The 24,455-nt window shown below is 38.8% G+C and overlaps 1 protein-coding gene across 10 annotated transcripts in view; it reads left to right on the forward strand.

The window, feature by feature from the left end:
• Positions 1 to 24,014, forward strand: part of IQSEC1 (IQ motif and Sec7 domain ArfGEF 1) — a 321,903-nt gene extending 297,889 nt beyond the window's left edge. For 7 of the 10 annotated variants that reach the window (XM_035106280.2, XM_035106281.2, XM_035106282.2 and 4 more), the window contains 7 exons: positions 691 to 720; positions 3,225 to 3,350; positions 3,712 to 3,811; positions 10,473 to 10,634; positions 11,435 to 11,611; positions 18,100 to 18,149; positions 19,563 to 24,014. In XM_035106280.2, the coding sequence (XP_034962171.2) occupies positions 691 to 720; positions 3,225 to 3,350; positions 3,712 to 3,811; positions 10,473 to 10,634; positions 11,435 to 11,611; positions 18,100 to 18,149; positions 19,563 to 20,153 (1,236 nt within the window). In that variant the 3' untranslated portion in view covers positions 20,154 to 24,014. The remainder of the gene's footprint in view (positions 1 to 690; positions 721 to 3,224; positions 3,351 to 3,711; positions 3,812 to 10,472; positions 10,635 to 11,434; positions 11,612 to 18,099; positions 18,150 to 19,562) is intronic. The other 3 variants (XM_035106288.2, XM_035106290.2, XM_035106289.2) reach the window with 3 other exon arrangements.
• Positions 24,015 to 24,455: the final 441 nt, after the last annotated feature.

Below are 24,455 nucleotides of genomic sequence, written 5' to 3' on the forward strand. Positions count from 1 at the left end.
TTCCTACTGAGCCATATCCAGCTTTGGGGACATAAATGACCGCTCAGAAAGTGTCTCTCCTGAGTTACTGGATCTATTTCATATAGTTTCTTTAGTTTTCTAAGTATTTATATCCCACCCACTCTAAAGCATAGAGGTTTTTATTCCTCTATATTAAACATGAAAACATTCCAACATATTTTTCTCCCTACGTTCCAGCTTAACACAAACAACCAAAAGTCAGCGCCAGTAAAGAAATCATATTGCACCTTAGGAATATGGCAAGAGTCCAAAGAAACAGAATTCCAAAGTTGTGGGGTAGCTGTTGTGTGTATATGGGAAGGTGGGCACACTCATTGCATCTTTGTATGCTTACAGATAATGGCTTTTCCAAAATGAAGAGGTAGAGTTATACAACTTTAATTGCCTTATAGACTGGAAAGCGGAATTTTGAAAGCTGCAGAAATATACTGCAGAATTTAAGCTTTGTGAGAAAGTCATTGGGATTAAATTAGCATTCCATGTGCTCATTCCTGCTTAGTGACAGTGTAACTGTGCAAAAGGGGGTTTGAAAATAAATGCCTATCATTATTTATAGGCATGTTTGCTTTTATAGGTGTTTAGTGATAGTAAGACCATGAAGTATTTGCTTGATATGATATGTATTTCTCTGAAATTTAATGAACTTGTATGTGTCTTTTTCTACTGTAGATTGGATCTCTACACCATGGACTTGGTTGTGTAGGTATTTCCTTTCATATTCATTTCTGTTCTATAAGCAAAGCTTGTCAGAAGGGCCCTAACATGTTTAAATCCTTTGTTGTTACTCAGATTTGGGCAGTTCATTGCTTTTTCATCCTAAATATTTAAAAGTGTCAATTGCTGACCTAATGAAACATTTCCATTTTGTAAAGGAGCCAGATTACGCTTTCTCTGTGGGGTTCAGTATCACACAGATAGAGCTTGGTGCAACAATGAAATATAAAAGTGAAATAATTAGCAAGCATAAGTGAAACTGGGGACAGCTTTGTTTATAAACCTGGCTGGGTTCCGTTGTGGTGAGCTGCCCTTGGACATATTTCCTAACAATTTTAAGCTTAAAAACAATTTGCCTCTCCCCTCAAAGGTGTGCATGGCCTCTGATCTGCAGATATTTAAATGTACATCTCTCTCTTCTGCATTATTTTAATGTCAGAATATTTCATAAATGTGCTTTGCTTTCATTGTTTTTAGTGTTTAATCAGCTTAATCAATCAGTGTGGAAATTTAGCACAAGATTATACATTAGAGGAATGTGGGACTGAGACATTCCTTTAGGATCTTTCACACGCACAAGCTGCAAAACGGAGAACATTGAGCATTGGGTGTGCCCTTGCATGTCACATATTGTCACATAATAAATGTTGGAATACTGTTGTTGGTGACTATTGTGGGACCTTTGACAGCAAGTATCCAGGCTTCTAGTTATCAAGGAAACCTCATTGCCATATGAAGTTAAATAGAGCATGCTTAGTGTTGTTATTCAGGTACCTCAAGCATTCTAGCATTACCTCTAGGAAAGAATTAGAACTAAAATAAAAGTTTAATATTGTGTTTAATATTAGAAATAAAACATAAGAATTTTCTTTGGAGCAAACCATTATTCCTCAGTAATTTTTGTACTAATTGATAAGATGAATTTCTGGCTTTGACCTTTTAGAACTTGACCTTTTAGAACAACTAGGTTTGGGTCTTAATTTACTCCTCCAGTCACCAACTCCTGCCATACCACATCCCAATTTCCAAAGGTCCACAACCTACAGGAGCCAATTGTTAAGTTGGTAGGGAATCTGTTCAGTGAACTCTGCTCCATTCACAGAAGGGAAGTCAAGATTCATGCCCCAAACCAGGAGAGGCTAACGTTTTCCACCATCCCTTACTACTGGCCATGGTAGCTGGAACTGATGGGAGTTGGAGTTCAACAACATTTAATGAGCCACAGATTAGCCACTCTTTATTCTGCTGTTAATCAGGAAACATAGATTTGCTATAGTTGCCCCATGTATTGAATAGAATTGGGCAACTGATCTGCAAGAGCTCAGAAGCTCACTGAATAAGAGAAAAATTTTCTTGCTGACTTTGTGTTAAACTTTGAGACACTTCATTAAAACATTTGTATGTATATGAAGTATATATTATATTCCTTATATGGAAGGAATTTTAAATTGTGCATGCTGCATCAATCATTGTAAAGGTAGGTGTGTGGCAGGTCACTTTGCTGATCAGGATTCCCCCCCCCCCTCCATAAGTTTGGCACCTTTCCTTAGATGTCATGGATGGCAAAATAAAATTATTGGCTCAGGAACTATCTGAGATACTGGGGCTAAGAAGAACTTAGAATCTAAGAAGTTAGACTCTAATAAAAATTGCATTGCAATTAAAACTTCTTGTTAGTAGCCTTCTGTTTGTCCATGTACATAGGCTAGCATCTCATGGAAAAGACAGTGGAAAATCCGTATTGACCTTGGAGTAAAGGAACCTTAGTCCCTAAACTGTATCAGATACAATACATGCACTGGCATGGAGCTAGGGGGAATTATTTTCACCTATTCCCCCTACTGAGGAAAACCAGGATACTGTTGAAGAGTTAATGATAGTAAAGGTAAAATAAGTCCAGTCCAGTCCAGTCACGAACGGCTCTGGGGTTGCGGCGCTCATCTTGCTTTAAAGGCCAAGGGAGCCGGCATTTGTCCGCTTCTGCAGACAGTTTTTCCCGGGTCACGTGGCCAGCATGACTAAGCCGCTTCTGGCGAAACCAGAGCAGCACACGTAAACACCATTTACCTTCCCGCTGGAAGGTACTGTTTGCTTTTGAATTGCTAGGTCGGCAGGAGCTGGGATTGAACAATGGGAGCTCACCCTGTCGCAGGGATTTGAACCGCCAACCTTTCAATCAGCAAGCCCAAGCGGCACAGTGGTTTAACCCACAGCGCCATCCGCGTCCCTGTGTTAATGATTAGTAGCATTGGACAACAGGCTTCATGAAATAACATGAGTTTACCACCAATATATAAATATGATGACAAAAAAAGGAAAATCCAAAATGGTGCAAAGAGAGGCTAATGAAAAGCTTTTCCTTAAATGTTCCCCACCACCACCACCATTTTCAGCTATTTCCTCATTCACCATTGTGGAAAAGACTTCACCTAAATAATACTGAACTCCTTTTTAATTGACTAAGGTCAGCATTGTATTATATCCCACAGGTCCTTTCTCTTCCACATCGGAGACTTGTTTGCTACTGCAGGCTCTTTGAAGTTCCAGATCCAAATAAACCACAGAAGCTTGGATTACACCAGCGGGAAATATTTTTATTTAATGATCTGCTTGTGGTATGTATCTGACAGGCATATTTTTATAACACATTATTTTAATGCAAAGACTTCATTAAGTAAAGGGGCTTACTTAAATTGCAAATCCATGTAGGGGCACTATGTGGTTTTCTGCATGGATTGTTATTCATATGTGGATGAAGAGCTGTATGTACAACTACAGTTGCATGCAGTGCTCAGAATCAGCTAGGAAAGTTGTGTAGGGGAGCCAAAAGGCTAGTAAAGGGAAATGGTATTTAAGGCAGAGTTTGTCTTCAGGATGCTTACTGGTGTAATATTTGTTGTCCATACGTTTCAGTATTTTTAACTACCCAAATACTTTCTCTCCAACATTGATTTTTGTGCTTGTTGATATTTTTAGGTCACTAAGATCTTTCAAAAGAAGAAGAATTCAGTCACATACAGTTTTCGACAGTCCTTTTCCCTCTATGGAATGCAGGTGCTCCTTTTTGAGAATCAGTGTAAGTGTCTTTAGCCCCTCATATGACTTAAGGGTAAATTGGTGCACCTCATTTCTTAAGAATAACTATACAGTACCTTGAGGAAGCAATGGTAGTTTGACCCAGTTGAATGCTTTAGCCTCTGTTGTTGTTTCCTAATGGCTGTGGCTGACAAGTGGTCTGAAAGTTGGGATAGATAATGGTTTGTATAAATTAGAAATGTGATGAATTGAGAGGCTTCCGGATTCAGCGCCAGCGTCGATCGGCGGGGCTTCGTCTCGTCTCCGAGACGGCCCGTCTCTGCTAGGAGTGGGGAGGGCAGCGAGAGCGACGCTGCGCCCCTTAGAACCTCGGGAAGGGCGTCCCGAGGGCAATTTGCTCAGCACAGACCCAAACCGGACTCCCCAACTCTTCGGCTAGCTCTAATAAGAGCTCCGGAGCGAGGAGGGTAGAAGTCGCGGGGGCCATTTTGAGCGGCAACGTTATTCTAGCAGGGAGAAGCTTCAAGCCGAAGGCGGAGAGCGCTGGATTCTTCCGAAAATAAAACGATTGGAAAAGACTGTAAGTAATCTCATGATTTGGATTATTATAAAACAATTTGGATCTGGGAGAGAGGGGAGAAAAGAGGAAGCCACCCCCCCCCCACGGCAACAAAAGAGACAGTAAATAGAAACCCGAAGCCATAAACAGAAGATTTACAATTCAAAGGATCCCTCAAAGGCATCAAAGAGAATCTCCCCTTTGATGCAGGGTGAAAAGGGGAGAGAGACTGCGGTTTATGACTGCCCTGCAATAAGAGGTACAGCCTAAGAAAAAACCTGTCTTTCCACTCGGGAGCCGGCAGCCCAGACAACCCAGTGAGTTGTCAGGATTTATAAGTCAAATTTTACTTCACTTTGTATTTCTGGACTTTGTGGAATTTCTTTTTTGGCTTAAGTGTTTGTGAAATGTGAGTTCGAACTCTATTGTCAATAAGACTTGAAGAATGCAGCCAGCTTGTTAAAATGGAGTCGAAAAAATAAACTGTGATCATATTCCACCCCACGTGACAAGTTTTGACCTTGGCAGGACTGAAATATGTCAACAAAAAAGTGTTCCCCTGAGTTCCAGCGGTCTGTTTTGACCTTAATGTGGGAAACAAGAATAGAGTTATGTCAAGAGGAGACACGACGGCAAGAGTTACAGAAAAAATTCCAGGAGGTGATGGCGGAATATGATTTTTTAGGAGATGAAGCTTTTGACACTGAAAAAGTTGAATGTGAGAATGACAAGGATGGGGAAGGAAAAGATGAAGATGAGGATTGTGATGATTCAACACAAAATGAAGCACACCACGAAAAAAATGATGACTCTACTCTACAAAAAGTTGGATGGAGTGCCCTGCTTTTGAGGGGGGCACGATTGGTATTATTGGAACTCCAGAACGCCCACAGGGAAGAAGGAAAAAATATGCAGAGAAGAGAAGAAATCCAGGGGTCCTGTATGGTGGCCTGGATGGCAAAAGACTGTAAACAGGGGGTGGGGTGAAGGGAAAGTGATGTTGTGATTAAGGATGGATTAACAGGTTTATAACTGGTCTGCTGATTTTGGAATTTGCTGGATTGGGGGGGTGGAGCCGGCAATCGGGGATGTAAGGTTAAATTGAGAATAGTTATAGTTTTAAAAGTGAATGGATTTTGGAAAATGTGAAAATATGGAGGCTTATAGAGGGAGAAAAAACAAAAAATTAGGCACGGGAAGAGAAAATGGGAGTTTGATTTCTCAGTGATTTGAATATTAGATGAAAATGTTAACAATTGATTTATAAGTTGTATAAGATGCAAAGGTGTATTTTTATAAAGTAAGAAACTGTTGCAGATGATTAAAAAGGGATGAAAACCTGGGAAGGGGGGGGAGGGGAAGCCCACAAAATATGGTTTTACAACTATGAATGCAAGAAAAAATTTTTTTGTTTTGTATTGTTTTTTCTTTTTTCTTTTTTCGCCCTTTCTTTTTTTTTTTCTTCCCTTTTTTCCTATTTCTATTTTTCTCTTTTTTTGGGTATGACAATAGATGGTTGGATGGATGTCCTCCTGCGTACTGCCCTGGTTTGCTGGAGCTCCCTGGTGGCAGGGGGGGGGGGCTTTGGGGTCAGGGGAGGGGGGGGAGGACAGAAACCCAAGCATAAAATGGACCATCTCTGACTGTTCACATACATGGGATACTTCTGTGGCAGGGGAGGACCCATGTGGGTGGGTAGGAAGGAGGTGGAAAGGGGGTTTAAGTATGTACCGTTTTTTTGCTTTTTTGTATTTTGTAAAATTAATAAAAAGTATGCTCAAAAAAAAAAAAAAGAAATGTGATGAATTGAACACCTGTACTCCAATGCTCACAATGGTGACATTCACACATTACACTAAAGCAGGGAAGAGGAATCTGTGGCCCTCCATGTTCCTGGTTTCCAACTAGCATAAGCCCGGAACAACTTGGCCTGGCCTGTTGAGAGTGTAACAACAACTTGGAGAGCCACACTACACTAAAGCATAGTTCAACGTGACATGAATAATCAGGAATGAAATACAGTGAGTCAAGTTCATGTGATCCCCACAAGGCCAGTAGGAACAGTTTGGAAGCTTTCACTTTACTGACAAACTAGTTAACTATGATTAATATCAACTATGCTTCAAAGGGACGCAGGTGGCGCTGTGGGTTAAACCACAGAGCCTAGGGCTTGTTGATCAGAAGGTTGGGGGTTAGAATCCCCGCAACGGGGTGAGCTCCCATTGCTCGGACCCTGCTCCTGCCAACCTAGCATTTCGAAAGCACCTCAAAGTGCAAGTAGATAAATACGTACCACTCCAGTGGGAAGGTAAATGGCATTTCCATGTGCTGCTCTGGTTTGCCAGAAGCGGCCTAGTCATGCTGGCCACATGACCCGGAAGCTGTACGCCGGCTCCCTCGGCCAATAAAGCGAGATGAGTGCCGCAACCCCAGAGTCATTCGCGACTGGACCTAAGGTCAGGGGTCCCTTTACCTTTACCTATGCTTTAAACAAGCTAAGAGTGATCTCAAGTTAATGTTACCCACAGTTTGTTGGTTCAAGATGAAATGATAAATCAGTTAAGCAGAAATGCAAAGCTGCCAAATTCCTCCTGAAGTATCAGCCCAAGGCTCATTGCAGCCCATTCCTGCTTTTTCACATCGCACTAAACTATTGTTTAGTGGGACATGTGAACACAGCCAATGTCAAGTCACTGCTTGACTGTGCTTGCTTCCACAAGTGCACTTCTGAAGTTACAGCCTATAATGATTTTTATGTAAGATAAGAGACATTGCAGTTAAAAACAATACACTCTGTGAACAGAAGGAAGACAACTGAAATATATGTATGCTCTGGTTAGAAACTGCAAAACTCAGCATGCTGATCTTTTATGCCGGTATAGTATATACTGCATAATAAGAATAAATTTAGCAATATGTGGAAAGACATTTGGATCTAAACTAAAGGAACATGATCTGATCTTCCAAAACATTGTAGTTGATTTGTGTAGAGCAGGGGTCCCCAGACTACGGCCCGGGGGCCACATATGGCCCCTGAGGCTCTTTTATGCGGCCCCCAGGGGCCCCCGCTGCCGCCACCCGCTCTTACCGGCGCGACTTCCGACCCGGAAAAGCGACAGAAAGAGCTTGTGCGCATGCGCAAGCATCATTTCCGGTGTACTTCCGGGTTGGGGGAGGCTTCTGCAAATGCGCACAAGCTATTTTCGGCACTTTCCAGGTTGGGAGTGTGCCAGAAATAGCGTATGTGCATGGGTGCGCACAGCCGCGCGCTCCCCCACCCTCCAGCCCACCACGCAATCAGCGCAGCAGGCATCCGGCCCAAAGTGTACAGTAGAGTAGAGTGTGTAGAGTTATGTTGTTATGTAAATTATTTTCAAAAAAATTTCAAAATATAAATAATTAATAAAAATACTTTTTTAAAAAAAGAATTCATTTGACATGCTAATCTCTGACATCAAGTTAAAATTCCTTGGCATCTGGTCTGTTCCAAAGCACAGCCACTTAGGATATCTAGTAGTGTGTCACTTCATCATCCCCAGAACATGCATTTACTCAGTCAAGGTGGCACACAAATAGTTTTATAAATCAATTACTTTGCCCCCACCCACCCACTTTTTAGGTTTTACACCCAAATCTGGTGGGTTTTTTTCCATTTTTTAGAAAAGATATTGCAGAAATGCAATGAAAACCTATTGTTAATAATGATGTGATAGTGTGTTTTGCTTTGTTACCACATTTATTTAAATGTTTATGAAAAAGAATAAGAATAGCATTCAAAGACTTTTAAAAATAAAGTATGAAATCGTGATTCTCTGAAAAATGTGAGCTATAATGGTTTAGTATATGTACACATACGGGATATTTGGGAGAAAGATCAGTTTGGTTCAACACAGCCTGACACTCTCCTCCAGATTTCTCCCCCTTCAACATTTTTCTTTAAGCAATGCAGAGCCATTATGGTAGCTGAAGGCAGCAAGCTACAAATATCCCACCCAGCCTATCTGCATGTTGCAGCTGTCAGATTCAACTTGTTCTCAAGGAATGGAATTCATATACCTTCTGAGAATTCTGTCAATTAAAGCAAAGGCAGTAAAAAGCATTCCATTTAGAAGCTGGCAAGGTGATGGGAATGATTGGCAACGGGGAGTGGATGATAAGGGTAAAATGTATTTTGAGGAATCAGTTAATTCTTTGAAAGGAAATAAAGTATTTATCTCCACGTTCGTAGGTCATGAGGGAAAGACAAAATAGATACTTCCACTTTTTCCAGAACAAACCTTCATTTTAAAAACATGAAGGTTTGCAGTTTCTTTTCACTAGAGACCACGTAACAGTGAAAATATATTCAGCAACTGCCTTCCTCCTGCCAATTCTAAACCTTTAAAAAGTCTTCAGAATATATTTTCATACCCCTTTCTGAGAATTGATCTAAGTGAACATTTGTGTATCCAGCTGTATATGTACTATTTTTGTACAAAATATGCATTGTTTTATATATCTTCTTTTGATGGTGGACAAATGCATTTAATATGGTTTTTAAACATTTATTGCCTTACTCAATTTCATGTGGGATTTATTTATTTATTTATCCTCAGGAAGTTGTATATTAGTGTTTCTTCTACAGTTCACATTACAGTTATGATTTAAGATTAATGACTATAAATCTTAAATATTTCTTTTATATGTATGGCTAAAAATTCTATAATATCATTTCTAGTGTCTGTTTGTGGCCCAATAAATCACTAAGTGTTAATGTTTTTTTACTTAGTACTTTTCTTAAAAGTACTAACATGCTTTATTTAGTACTTTTAGTACTTTTCTATTTAGTACTTTTCTATTTAGAAGGATTTTTAGTACTTTTAGTACTTTAAGTACTTTTCTATTTAGAAGGATTTTCTATTTAGTACTTTTCTATTTGTAAGGATTGGGGCAGATGACGGGGGGAACCCCACTTATATTTGATCGCCAAAGCTGTCAATCTGCTGGTGATATTTGTCTATTTACAATTTTATAAGATGCACTTTCATTAAAAAATACAACAAGGTGGAATACAACATATAAACACAAAATAAAGATATCCATTTTAAAAAGCTTTAAAACATCAGTAAATACTGATTGCCTTAACAAGAAAATTCATGTTGCAAAGGCCTTTCTGAACAATAAAGTCTTCAAGTGACATATGAAAGAAGGAGGGATAGTTCCCACCAAACCACTGCTGCAAGGAAGTTCCACAGGGAGGGCCTGCCTCACCAGAGTCCCTGGTGATGGCCTTGAGGGTGTGAGGAACCACCAGAAGTGCCCTGTCAGTGGATTTCAGTGATCATACAGTCTACCACTGCATTCAGTCTGTCATATATGGCGGAAATCCTTGAGTGAGTGGTGACTGTTGTTTTCCCTCAAACGTCCCTCATCATGTATTTGATTCACCCAGGAGACTTATGTGCCTGAAAAAAATGACAGCTAGTAGCCATCTACAGGATAAACCATAGGAAGTCCCTCTTTCAAGACTTCCCATAGGCATCTAGTCAGCCACTGTAAGAACAGGGTGCTGGTCTAGATGGGACTTCCATCTAATCCAACAGCATTCTTGGTTCTAAGAAAGTCATTTCCCATTTTTCTGCCTACAAATGGTGGGATTTTGCCAAGTTTAAGCCCTGAGACTCCAATACATATCTCCCTCAGGGTAAGTTGCCCGGTCTACTGTGGGAGGAGCACAATAGACACAGATGCTTCCAGGCCTCATCCTATCAGTTGCACATGGTTACCAAGAAATGTTAATGTGGTAATGGAAATTTTTGATGTACTGGGATGTACAGTGGTACCTTGGTTTACAAACTTAATCTGTTCCGGAAGTCCGTTCTTAAACCAAAGCATTCTTAAACCAAGGTGTGCTTTCCCATAGCAGCGGGGGATTCAGTTTATAAATGGAACACACTCAACAGGAAACAAAACATGTTCTTATTCCAAGGCAAAGTTCACAAACCAAAACATCTACTTCCGCGTTTGCAGCGTTCTTAATTCAAGTCGTTCATAAACTAAGCTGTTGTACCACTGTATCTTTTTCACATTTGGAGATGCAAATAGAGAACAGAAAACCCTTGAAAGAAATTAATATGCATATATCCCTTTTACCACTTCCTAGATTATCCTAATGGCATACGGCTCACATCAGCTGTTCCGGGAGCAGATATAAAAGTTTTGATAAATTTCAATGCGCCAAATCCCCAGGACAGAAAGAAATTTACAGATGATCTGAGGGAGTCTATTGCAGAGGTACAAGAAATGGAAAAGCACAGAATAGAGTGTAAGTACAAAGGTACATATAGTAGAGCATTTAAAATTAATTGTGTTAGGTGACTCTATTTTGGCATATTTACAAAAAGATTTCTTTATAAAGTTAAAATTTGCTCAGAAAGTGTGGCTGAATAGTACTCAAGATTAAACTGCAGTTGAAATACGAGAATGTTTTACTAAGTGCTGATATATTGCATTTTCCTCAGGAGACTTATAGTGTCCAAGGGCATCCATTTCAGCTGGTGGGCTCTGACCACACTTTTAAGCTCCATGACTGGCTGTTACCACATGGTTATGTGCCATCTGGAGTCTGGCCGAAGGATTTCCATTGGTATGCTGTTGTGATACAATTATGCACACAGACTACCAAGGTGCAGTGACAGCCAACCAAATGAAGACATGGCAAATTTGATAACATTGCTTTGTTCATTGCTACCTAATGTTTATTTATTTATTTAGCTTTGTGTGCCAGAGAGTATGTTGTGTGAGGTACTGTTTCTGAGCATTTCTGGTGCCAAAGGAGAAGGGATGGGCAAAAGGCTTGGGTACATGAAATATTCCCCAACATTGAAATTAATAGGAATGCGCCTTCTCACACAGAGCTTTCTGTTGCTGAAACCCTTAAAAGGCCCCAAATGCTGTGCCTTTTGCAGATGGAGCAAGCTTTATTTGTCCAGGTGCCAATTTTTAAAAGCATCGCATTTGGGGTTATTGAAATTATTAATGAGCCAACAAAGAGTCCATACATAATTTTTCAGTGCTACAATCTGAAAGAGCCAATAGATTAATTGCCTTCTGCTCTCTTTTCAGCTGAACTTGAAAAGCAGAAAGGTGTAGTACGACCAAGCATGTCTCAGTGCTCTAGCCTGAAAAAAGAGTCTGGCAATGGGACATTGAACCGTGCCTGCCTTGATGACAGTTACGCCACTGGGGAGGGTCTTAAAAGGAGTGCCCTTAGCAGCTCTCTTAGAGACCTCTCTGAAGCAGGTATGCATTTCTTCCCTCTTTGATAAATATATTCATTGAACCTTAATATATGTGTGTGTGTGTGTGCGTGTGTTCAAAGAATACACTAACGAATATGAAAATGTAAACATGTAATCCTGAGAAAGTTAAATATGTCTTATTGTTAGTAGTGTGGTTTTTTTCTGTTTTTTCCCCTCTGCTTATTCAAAAATTCCATTTGAAAATATTAAACTGTTGTAGCTTTCTATGTATACTTTAAAAGGAGAAAGAAGACAGAGAAAAATTGTAAGTTTATAATAAAATAATAGCTAATTAAATGCTAGGTATAATGCTAGGAGTAAACTGTTTAGTTTTGTGTCCCTTTTCGTTATTTTCTTCCTTATATTGTCATTAGGGGGGAAACCCACCCAAATCATTGTGTATTGGCTGCTTCTTGTGCATTTTGTGCTTATGTGTATCCATGTAGTATATTGATGAATGAAATTGAGTGAAGCCCTGCTAAATTCTATCTAGAGAAACATAAATCGGATATAGTTGTGTGACTGGTGCTACTTTATCGTATTGCTCAAAACGTAGACTCTAGATCTTGCTGAAACTGTGGCTTGTGTATATATTACACTACTGTTGCCAGCATAATGGGAAAGGAACCATTTTGGCAAAGTAGTGACTTCACCACTGCTTTTGGGCCTAAAGTTTGAACTGATCTGGATGGTGATGGAAATTTAAAATATATTTTAAATTATAGATGTTATACCTGGTTTTGGAATGTATGCATTTTAATCATTACATTTCACCCATGTGTGCAGAACGTAGAAAAATGCCACTACGATTATGATTGGAAATCAATGCCCTGGTGTATTTTGAATGTAAGGCACTACATTTCAGCTATGTGTGCAGAAGAACAGGCACATTATTGGTTCCTTCTGTTGCTAGTAGAATTGCTCTGCCTGTTAACACCATGTACACCATGCTAAATTATAATATACCACTAGCAAATAGATTTAAATTTTTGCTTACTTTTCATCCTATATATTATTTTGACCTCTATATAAAAGTAAAGTATACCTTTCTCTTTAAAATATCATGTGTAAGTTTCTACTGTGCTACAGTCATCAATACTAATCTTAAGTATGTGCTATGTGTAATTATGTGCACATGCCTATTCGTGCATCAAAATATACACATACTAAAATCTGCATCTCTATTTTTACCAAACGGGTTTACTTTCTATTTAGCCACAATTATTTATCCATAGTAATAATTATATATTATTTTACTTTGGGGACAATTCAGTGACAACTATGAATCCATTGCATGGAACAACACCAGTGCAAAGGTCCACTGAATTAATGCTTTTTAGAATTTTATTTAAAAATGTGCACTTGAGTAGACTTTGGATGAGGCCTCAGTCGTCATTATTTAGTTTCATGTAAGAGTGGTTTCACTTTTCTGTTTTCCATTGAGAATGACAACATTCATTTTTAGAAACAGGATTTTCACTAATGTACCTATTACTTGACATGATTCCCAGTTAACACTTTTCATCCTACAAGGAGCTTTCAAACATTTACTTCAGACATTGTCATGTAGCTAGCTTCATTTGGACGATTCTTTACCATAAACAAAATGAATTTTTCATAAGCATGAAACATCCCATATGTCAACAACATATGCCTTCTGTTGGCATACTCATCGCTGACAAGTTATTTTCTGTAGTTGAATATAGGTGTCAGACTGAAGGGTTTAAGCAGTGACTATGTTAAACCTAGCTAAACTTAATTTTAACATTTTTATTGAGTCATAATTACGGAGAGTTTATGTTTGGACTTGTGCAGTGCAATTAATTTAAGAAACACACACATACAGTCAGGTATTGGTGAGGATAACCTAGGTGGTCTTTTCATTGATTATGTTAGCTATTGCCAAGAACCAACTAGAAACAGGTGCAGTTCTATAGAAGTTGGCTTTTGGAGTGATTTCCATGGGTTTAAACATGGTGCCCCCACAGAAAGTTTCCTCCATGCAGTTTCAAATCATAGAGGTAAAATGCTTTGAATGGTAACACATTCTTTGTAAATTATAGGCTGATACTGATGATCCTTTGATTTCATGAAAAATGAACAAGATGTGTAGATAACATCTTTTACTACTTTTTTAAATGTGTGTATCTACAGGGTTCATGTTAAATACGATCTTCAATGATACTATGTTTGAACTGGCCCTCACTGCAGTGAGATTCTGAAGTGTTTAGCTTAAACAACACTGTCATTTTATGCCATCACTCTCCCTGCCCCCAATAGAAAGATTGAGCATGTAGCTAAAAATCATGTAGTGTTGCTTTGCTACAGAATGCAGGAGGAGGCTAATGAATTAGATTATGTGTATCTTATATAAGTAGAAACATGCTTTTTTCAAAAGGTGTGTTTTTTTCGAAAAAATTATAACTTAATTTTACCACTCAAACAGTGGTTACAACTGCTTTATAATTTTTATTTCAGAGATTATGTAAATATGTAATAATGTTTTTGGATACTATGATGCATGTAAAACTTGGATATTTAATGTTTGTCTTTTTAAAAGAAAAAGATGTCAAAAATGTTAAGGCAAAGCATCTTTTAGTTCAGGACCAGGGAACCTGTGACCCTCTACACCAGGCACCCCCAAACTCCGGCCCTCCAGATGTTTTGGACTACAATTCCCATCATCCCTGACCACTGGTCCTGTTAGCTAGGGATCATGGGAGTTGTAGGCCAAAACATCTGGAGGGCCGCAGTTTGGGGGTGCCTGCTCTACACGTTTCTGCACTACAACACTCATAACTCCTGACCATTGGTGGTACTAGCTGGGGCTGATGGGAGTTGTAGTCCAACAACATATGAAGGACTCTCTCTACCCTGCACGTTGGATTTTTTAAGCCCTTCTCACCACCTGAATTAGGTTTTCCAGGTCTCCAGCATTAAATACGTCCTTTAACACTTCTCCAATTTATTAAAGTATAATTTATTTAAAATAATAAATGGCTAGCTTTTAAAGGCTGCTTGTTCAGTTTGACAAAGTCAGGTTTACTTGTTTGTGTCTCATGCAGCCCAGACAACTTCCACAAGTTGTTTCATTGTGTGATAAAGAATAAATAGGTCCAAATGAAATATCTGTAAGCTGAAGTGCATATTTGCAATTTGTACTGTGACCTCCAGAAAAGGCCCTTGGTAACTGACCAGCCATTTGCTGCATGATGTTAGAGAAAAACTTGAGTCAGGGTTTGGATTGCTTTGGAAATATGACTGCAATTACCATCTTAAGCATCATTTTTTCCCACCTGCATAGTTGGGGGAGAGATTCAAGGGATAGTTGTGAAAGATTCAGAAATTTGCCAGATACATCACCAGATGGTGTTTTAAGAGTAGGATTGATTTTGAGTCAGAAACTTACCTCATGTGAGTCTGAGCATTTTAAGATGACAAGATGTAGTTTAAGATGATGAGATACAGTTGCTTAAATTAAAGCCTTCAAACATTGTGGTCCCTTCCTTATACTCAGGTTATATGAAGATTGTACTAATTTCCTGAAATTTGGAAAATATGTATCCAGGTTGTCTTCTCAAGGCAATGTCATTCCACAATTGCAGTGCCACACCAGAGAAGGCCCTGCTTCAGGAAGCTATAGATGTGATCAGAAGTGTAAAATTATTTATTTACTTATTTAAAACATTTTTACTGCTCTTCACTGCAAGTATGACGGGGAACATATGCCTGTCATAATAAAATAAAACAACATCAATAAAAGACAAATCTAAAATAAAAAAGAAATTGGGGCATTATATACATCTTAAAATGTCTGCATAAATAATCATTTATTAAGCTGGCATCTAAAAGCTTGTAAAGTAGACACCAAGCACATCTTATTAGACAGATATTCCAAAACTGGGACACTGCCACCGAAAAAACCTTCATTGTAGATATAGCAGATTTGTTTATCTGTATCTAGTTATCACCAATTAAAAGTATGAAAGTAACACACCTAACCAATGAAACCTCAGACCCAAATACAGTAGTAGAAGTGATGGGCAGCTGGGGCTCGTCAACTTGGGAAGGTAGCCTATCTAGAACAGGCATCCCCTACGGCCCTCCAGATGTTTTGGCCTACAACTCCCATGATCCCTAGCTAACAGGACCAGTGGTCAGGGATGATGGGAATTGTAGTCCAAAACATCTGGAGGGCCGAAGTTTGGGGGTGCCTGATCTAGAAGGAGAAGGAAAATTCTGCTGCCTTACGGGATATCTTCAATAGAAGAAAGGGCTAAGGAGTAAACCCTACACATATCCATAGTGGAGACCCTAAGACGCTCATCTCGCTCTATTGGCCAAGGGAGCCGGCATACAGCTTCTAGGCAAACCAGAGCAGCGCACGGAAACGCCGTTTACCTTCCCGCTGTAGTGGTACCTATTTACCTACTTGCACTTTGAGGTGCTTTCGAAATGCTAGGTTGGCAGGAGCTGGGACCGAGCAACGGGAGCTCACCCCGTCGCGGGGATTCGAACTACCGACCTTCTGATTGGCAAGCCCTAGGCTCTGTGGTTTAACCCACAGCGCCACCCGTGTCCCACCCTTTAAGTGTAGTTTGGAAAATATTACTCCCATAAAATGTGTTAAGCGCTTAGAAAAGGCAAGCAACTCTACAAAACCTGATACGAAAGGGACTATAGAAAAAAAGTTGCTGTCATGAAGCTGTGTTGTTTATTTCACCGTGGAAAAAGAGAGCTTATCATATTGTTAGGGCATTGAGGGAATTGTGTGGCTTTTGTGAGGAAACTAAGAAACCCTTCATACCTTGGAAATATGTAAAGAACTCAAGTCTCCATTAAGAAATGGGTTTCATCATTAAACTCTAGTTACTAACATTATGATTAATTTACTCTGGAGCTACTTTATTTTATCTGGACTGCTCTGGAGCCCAAAATGATCAAAGGGTTGGAGCAACTTGCCTGAGGAGAAAAGTTACAACATTTGGGCTTACTGTTGAAAAGGCAAGGAAAGAGGGCACATGATAGAGCTGTATTAAATTATGCATTGAGTGGGTAGGCTTCTCTCACACTACTGGAAATTGGGGCCATCCAACAAAGCTGAATGTTGGAAAATTCAGACAAAAGAAAGTACTGCTTTACACATAGTTACATGGAATTCTCTCCCACAAAATGTAATGATGGTACCTGGCGTGGATGTCTTTAAACAGATTAGACATGTTCATGTAAGGCTAACAATGGCTGCTAGCCATGCTTGGCCATGCTTTGTTGGAAACAGAATGTACTCAGGTCTTGCTTGTAGGCTTCATTCAGTAGGCATCTGGTTGGCCACTGAAAAACGGATGATGGACTATATGGGCCTTTGGCCTGATCCAGCATTGATGCTCCGACATTCTTACATGGCTTGTTAATAGAACAGAAAACTTTTATACTTGCTTAGTACATAAGTTAGTATTAAACAAACATACCAACCATATTTACTTTTATTTCAGTGTACATTCTCAAAAGGTGCATCAGTAGTAAGTTTTCAAAATCAGAGTACTTTGTTCTGTCTTTGGCCAGTCATGCTGCCATTTTGATGCCAAAATAAGTTATTTAGGAATATGAATCACCAAGTTAGGGGCCAGCGTCTGATCTGAGCACACATGTTTATAAAAACAAGACCCAAAGCCATAAACAGTAGGCAATTGTGGCTATATCTTAAATGTGTAAGCACTGCACAGTTGACAAACACAATCTCACCATAAGTATGGCACTGCAGTTTAAATTTTCTACATAAAATTAAGTTTAGTTTTACCATGGAAGAATGTTATATGAAATCCACTATTGTATCTTAATAATTATAATTTCAAGTACTAAAACTTTGAAATGCGGACAAAATGCCTATCCCATCCTTGGAGACGTTAAGACTGCAATAGTTTAACTCAGTGCAACTTCTGAATAAGCACTCTTAGGACTGCACTGCAACAGTGCCTGAAATATTTTTAAATGGTATTTAAGAAATACTTGATACATATAAAAACAGTTGTTAAAATCTGACCCATTGAAGGCCATTATAATACAACTATTGTACAGTATATCACCTACTGAGTGCATTAAGGATTCCGAGGCACAGGCATTCCCCCATAAACTACAGTTGAGAAAGACACGTAATTAAACGAGAAACTTTAAATTTCAATGGTTCCATCCATTGGGAGTTTCCCCTCTGACGTCAGTGGGATGTGAATTGCATCCTAAGGCTAGAATCCTAAGCACACTTACTTAAGAGCAAGCTCCGCCAAACAGAGTGGGGACTTTCTTCTGAGTAATCATGTACAGGATTGTGCTTTAAATGTTTACTAGTATAGTTTCAGTTCCTGTCCTATCACAACATGCAAAGTTAATCTCCAGACCCCACTAGAGGTTCCTACAAGCCATCAGCGAAGGCGGCTGTTGATCACCCAGGTCTTGTCTCAGTCTCTAATCTATGGTATTGCATGTCCTGGGCAGGCAAGCGTGGGCGTCGCAGCAGTGCAGGATCGCTAGACAGCAATATGGAAGTAAGTAGGAAGTTACTGATGTCTAGCTGGATGTGATGTGCATTTCAAACCTTTCTTTTATATACATTTTTTGCTCTTTTTCTTCTAACATACAACCTGCCTGCCTCAAATAAAAATGCATGCCAAGGCTACTCACTTCGTATTTTTTAGATTTTTATTTATTTATTTATTTTAAAAAAAAACAGCAACACTACTACTACTTCTGGCTTGTTTTTAGATCAAGTACCATTATTATTATTATTATTATTATTATTATTATTATTATTATTATTTCAGCTAACCTTGTCCCCTTCTGTTCCTGCAAGCATGGTTAAATGAATATGATGTGCCCTCTTGCCACCATTTCAGTCTGGTCCCTGCTTAAAGGCCCAGTGGTTATTTGTTACACAGTACACCGTTGGTGCTGTTTGATATTTAACTTAGCTACTGACGTCATGCTCAGCCATTCACATTGCTTATTTTTCGAGTTAAATTGCGAAATGTATGCAGTCGTGACACCATGGAATTGCATAGATAGGGCATGGGGAAAGAAAACAAATAAGACGGATGAATTCAATGTGGATTTCATGAGATTTCATTCATCTTCAAACCATTTATATACTGTTCATGTCTTTGAATTCAACCTGCAGGTGTGTGTGTGTGCGTGTTTGTACGCACGTATGTGTGTGTGTGATGTCTGTGTGTGTTTCAATTAGGTAGACTACAGTCTACATATAGCACACGATGCCTCACCTTTGCTATGTCCCTATAGCTGTCCATAAAGAAAATAAAGTGTCCACAGACTAACTAGATAGTCAACGGCTAAATAGCAGGAAATACTGGGCCACAGGTCAGGAGATGTGGGAACAAAGCACAAAACCTACTGATAAAGAGAAACAAGCATAGTCTCAGTCTAACGCTATTAGTGATAGCACACTTACTTTCTACATCTCAAAATAGAAGCAGTCTACTTTAAAGTTAATGTTAGAGGAGTATGCAGCATGAAATCTGAATGTTAACAGTGTGCTAGTTATTTCAGTTTAATTCATTGTAACTGTATACATGTATATATTTGTTCTTGAAGGGAGAAATAAATCACATGACTATAATATCTTAATAAGAAAAAATGTAGATTTAAAATCAGATCAAAAGGTTTTAATCACTGATTAGTGATTACTTTTTATTGGTCAATATTTTCATTTTTTTTAAAAAAAGAAAAATCACTACTTTCTATAATTGGGTCATATCTAGCATCACCTCACCTGTACCTTAAAGGAAGAAATTTGCAGACAGACAGACATATCTCCTATAGGTCATACAGCAGTTTATCCCTATGAGCTTTCAAGGAAAACATGATGGTCGCTGTGAACTTTTTTTTCTTTTACACATATTTTAAGGTTTTTTTAATTTTCATTTCTATTAATTTCTTTTTAGGGGTCCATCATTAGCAGTCCTCATATGCGCCGAAGAGCTACATCAACCCGAGAGTGTCCATCTCGCCCTCACCACCAGACTATGCCTAATTCTTCCTCACTACTAGGGTCCTTATTTGGTAGTAAAAGGGGAAAGCCTTCCCAAGGCCACCTAGCAACTGGCCCGTCACAGCACCCACCTCACCCTCCTATACTTTCACATCAGCAGCATTCGCAGCACTCTTCTTCCGCCCTGCACCACGCGGGGCCAGCGGAGGGGCAGACCCAGGCACAAGTGCACACCCACCATTCTCAGTACTGCCACATGCAGAACCCACCTCCGTACCATCACCACCACCACTACCACCCACCCCAGCATATCCAGCACCCACACCAGTACCACCACGTGCCGCATTCGCAGCATGTAGCGCATTCGCAGCATTCTTACATGCCACATTCCCACTCGCAACATTCTCATGCCCCCCATCCTCCATTACCCACTCCTCACCCCGTACACTCTTCCCACGCGCCACATCACCACGGCCAGCCGGTGCCCCCTTCTAGTTCAGCCAGCACTAAGCCCAAACATAGCGGCATCAGCACAATAGTCTAGAACCAAACTCCTCTGCCAGTAATTGTAGCTCTAGACAGGCACTTACAGGAAGCAGAAGCAGCCTATAAAACTGGAATGGTGTTTTTTTTATATAATAAATAAATAAAAATGAAACACAAGCCAGAAACAACTTAATTGACTCCTTTGCCTTAAGGATTCAATAGAACAACTCACATTAGCTTGATCAGTGCTGGTCTCACAACTGAACTCAGTGGTGATCTCTCTCCTTTTCTCCAGTAGCCTTGAAAATATGCTGCTTGCTGAAAACATTTATGCTACCTTTTGTTTCACACACCCCATGACAATTTTTAATGCATAATGAAAACCTAACCTCAAAATAAAAGGAAAAAAATATAAGAAATAGAACCAAGTGTTGCATTCTTGCTCCTTAATTGTCAATGGGCAAAAAGTAGACCTCATATGGTTGATGAAAGTACGTAAGTAAACTTTATATAATATAAATATATAAATATATACATACATATATATATATACTGTATAGTTAACATTTATGCTTACAACAAAACTTTTGCAGTCCACAAAGCTAGCAATATATACTTTACCAGGAATTCCATTTACTGATAGAAGGGCAGTACAGTAGTTGAACAGCGTAATAGAAAGTGTAGACCAAAAAACTAGGAACAAATTCCAGGCATTTCAGTGTTCTCATTAAAAGTTCTCTGGACTTTGAAAAATATCTCTAAGCAATCATTGCAAAGTGTGCCAAGTAACATAGCATTTAGCTGTTGTAGTCAAATATTGCTTTGTACAAATCCTTATTTTATTAACAAGATAATATACTTAATCAGTATTATAACTGTTCTACTATTTCAGGTAAGCAAACTAGTTAAGATGCAGTAACTATACAGTAGCAACATGAGACCACCTTTGTTAAGGGCTGTCTCTACATTTTGGTTACTCAGATTCTTAGACACTTTAAAGGCTGTGATAACTGTGAACTTACACAATCCATAGTTCTCCTTTTATATTCATATATGTTTTAATAAACTCACATGAAGATTTAAATGGAGGGTACTTGCGTACACGGCATAAACGTTCATCTCAGACCTTAAAACAAGAAGCATCCATCCCTTTCCAGACACATTGCCACTTTACCATAACTTACTCAGTTTATCTCTGTTAAAATAGACTGCGGTTCAGGCTTGCCTTTCCATATGAAAGTGATCTGAAACTTGAAGGCTTATTTTAGTACAGATTTTTTTATAACTGTAATTCCATGTAGCCATGTGCTGGCAGCAGGACTCTCCTACCATTTCTTCATCACATTTGTTAGTTTACCCAGCACTCAGCAGGCTGAGTCTTTGCTCGAACTGTCATGGTCCAGTTAAGTCGCAAGACATCTCGTAAGAGCCAACTGTGCTGTTGTTGCTTATGTGTTGTAACGAGTCATTCGCAAATCTGTATGCGATTTTTTTTGTACCCCCTAAATCCTATTTTTTTAAAATTTTAAAAAAAGAAAGAAATCATACATGGAGAATACTTTGTAGTTTCAGCATTTTGAGCCACCCCAGTCACAAGGACTGTACATCTAACTGGCAGAAACAAAAGGAACTGCAGAACTACACCAGCAGAATTGTGAATGTGGTTTAAAAGAAGAGGAAGGAAAAGTTCCAGTGAGAGATGGGTAAAACAAAAAAACACAAAAACGGTGTTGCTTCGGGATGTAGAAGTGATATGTGAAGATGACTCTTTATGTATTGGTGATCCCCGATGTCTCCAGTTTGTTTTGTTTTTTTCTCTCCCTCTCCTTCCTGCTATGGATTATATCATGATTACCAGCAAAACTAAAAACCAATTACTTCTGTTAACTTCCACTCAGCAAAAACAACCACCTAGAGTTTAGTCTGCTGTTTAAATTCGTCTGTTATTTTCTACGCTTGCAATACTTCCTGTTTTGTTTTCCCCCTATAAATTAAGTACATATGAAATGAAAGTAATAAAAGTCAATTTGATGGTCATCCAGGCAGATTACTGAAGAGGGTTCATCTCAGCCCCCTGAGGCTCTTTGTTCCTTGCAGTTTAAGCATTGTTTGTCCTTATGAGGGATAATAGAACTGTCTGCATGTCATCTAATGTTAATAGTATTAAAGCTACACTCTACATATTGTATATTTGCAAAATATATCAGTGTTACTGTTTATATTAGTTGAAGTAAAGTAATGACATATTTAAATATGTAGACTTTTCTTCAGACCTTTGTACCAATTGTAGAGTCTAACTGTAATTTATAAGTTGTTCCAGAAAAGATAAGTAGCTGGTGGGATACTTTCCCCGTGTTATCGCTCATTGAATATTCTGCATGAACCAGACTCAAAAACACATTCACTGGACAATCACATGGCTTTGCATTTGACAGATTAATATTGGCCACACACAAAAGTACTTTAGTGTTGCCCATCTATTTATACAATTTGGATGTCCTAGGGAACCCCATGAAAGGTTTTAAGCTCCCATACTGTTGCTTGTTTTAAGTTCACATACACACAAACATCCTTATATGATTCATATGAATTCCGTAAAATGAAGGTTATATATTATTATTTATTTCATTTTCTTGCCATATGCATATGGAACATATAAGTAGAGTGAATGTGTTAGAAACATAAGTGCATGAATCTCAACGCTCCATGAATACCTAAGGAGGTTCATTCGGGGGGAATGAGTATTTTCGGGGGGAATAAGTATTTTCGATAAGAACATCCTGTAACCAGCATTACTTCTCAAAACTTCACTGCTTTTTAGAGGAGCTATCTAAGGTGCAAGAATCCCTTTTATAGACCAAGAGTACAGAACCGTTTCTCTTAGATTGGGAAAATGACAGCAATCATCATTAGCTTCTATGTGCAGTTAGAGGAAATAAATTTTATAGCATGCAGCAGGGGGAAAGTAGTTACCGGAAAGCTTTTCTTCGTTTTTCCGTATTGATTAAAATCCATACAAAACACTATTGAACCATGTGTCTTTCTTCCCATGAATAGTATGGCTAGATAAAAGCAACAATTTGAAGTTAAAAGAAAAACTAAATAACCTTGCAAAAATATCTTTTCTGGGACAACGTCAAATATGTATTTGTTTTAATCCTTTTAAGTTAAGAATGAAATGTACAACAATGTAAAAAAAAAAGTAATCCTAATATAATGTACGTCTTGTATTGCTAAAAAGAAGTCTTCAAGCATAACATTGTAGAATGATTTCCCCATCAAGCACTGCATGCAGCAGAAGCCTCTTGTTTCTTGATTTTAAAATGAGCTGAAAGACAGTCAGCAGCTATTTAAACAATGACTCTCTACATGTTGACTTGCTGTTCCATATAAAGCTGTGTGTTTACTGCAGTTAAGCATGCATTTTGCTGTTTCCGTTGTAAAATATCATCACATCTTGCCTGCAAAAAATGAGTAATTGTGTATATAGTTAAAGAAAAAACTTGACCAATAATAAGATAAAATTTTGAGGGAGGGAAAGGATAGCGAAGCAGGACCAAGTAGGGAGAATAGCTAATTCTCTAAATTGTACATAGTGTGTAAATTAGTATTAATATCAGTCTGCAGTTACTTTCAGGTTGCATACAGTACCTGTCTCCTGCTAGGAACTTTAATCCCAGCCTTGCGTTGTATTAAACTGTTGGAATTAGGTCTTGAATGCAGACTGTTAAAAGACCTCAAGAAACATCATGCTCATGAAAAGCTTCTGTTATGGGAGGCTTCAGACCATTTTGTAACTGTTGGGAAGGAAGGAGTGCTTTCATTTTAATATGCATTGTTTGTAAGTAGTATCAGACCTTATCGTTGTAAAACTATAACTGTGATTATGTGGGAAATCAAATAAATCACTTTGAACTCACTCAGTTTCTCATCCTTTGTAGAACTGCAAGCACTTATATTTTTCATATAAAATGAATAAAATTACTATGCCACTTCAGTTCTTGGAAATCTCATTTTGTGTTGTTGTTTTTTTAAAAAAACCACCACAGTATCACATGCAAAAGGTAGAAACAAATAGCCCTGCTTTGTACAGGCAAGGCATTGGGCTCAAATTGGGACTGTTTATGTCTCAGCTGGACAGGACAGACAAATCAATGGTTTCCTATGGGGTAGCTAACCTGTGACCTCTAGCCGTTGTTGGATCCCCTTCTGCTGCAGTTGGCATGGCTGATGATCAGGGATGATATGTCAGCCATGTTGACTGAGGCAGATGGGAGTCTCGAAGGCATAGCTGCCAAGTTATCCCTTTTTTACAGGGATTTTCCCTTATGCTGAATAGGCTTCCTCGCGAGAAAAGCGA

The sequence above is a fragment of the Zootoca vivipara genome, chromosome 2 (assembly GCF_963506605.1).
Source record: "Zootoca vivipara chromosome 2, rZooViv1.1, whole genome shotgun sequence".
Classification (NCBI taxonomy): Eukaryota; Metazoa; Chordata; class Lepidosauria; order Squamata; family Lacertidae; genus Zootoca; species Zootoca vivipara.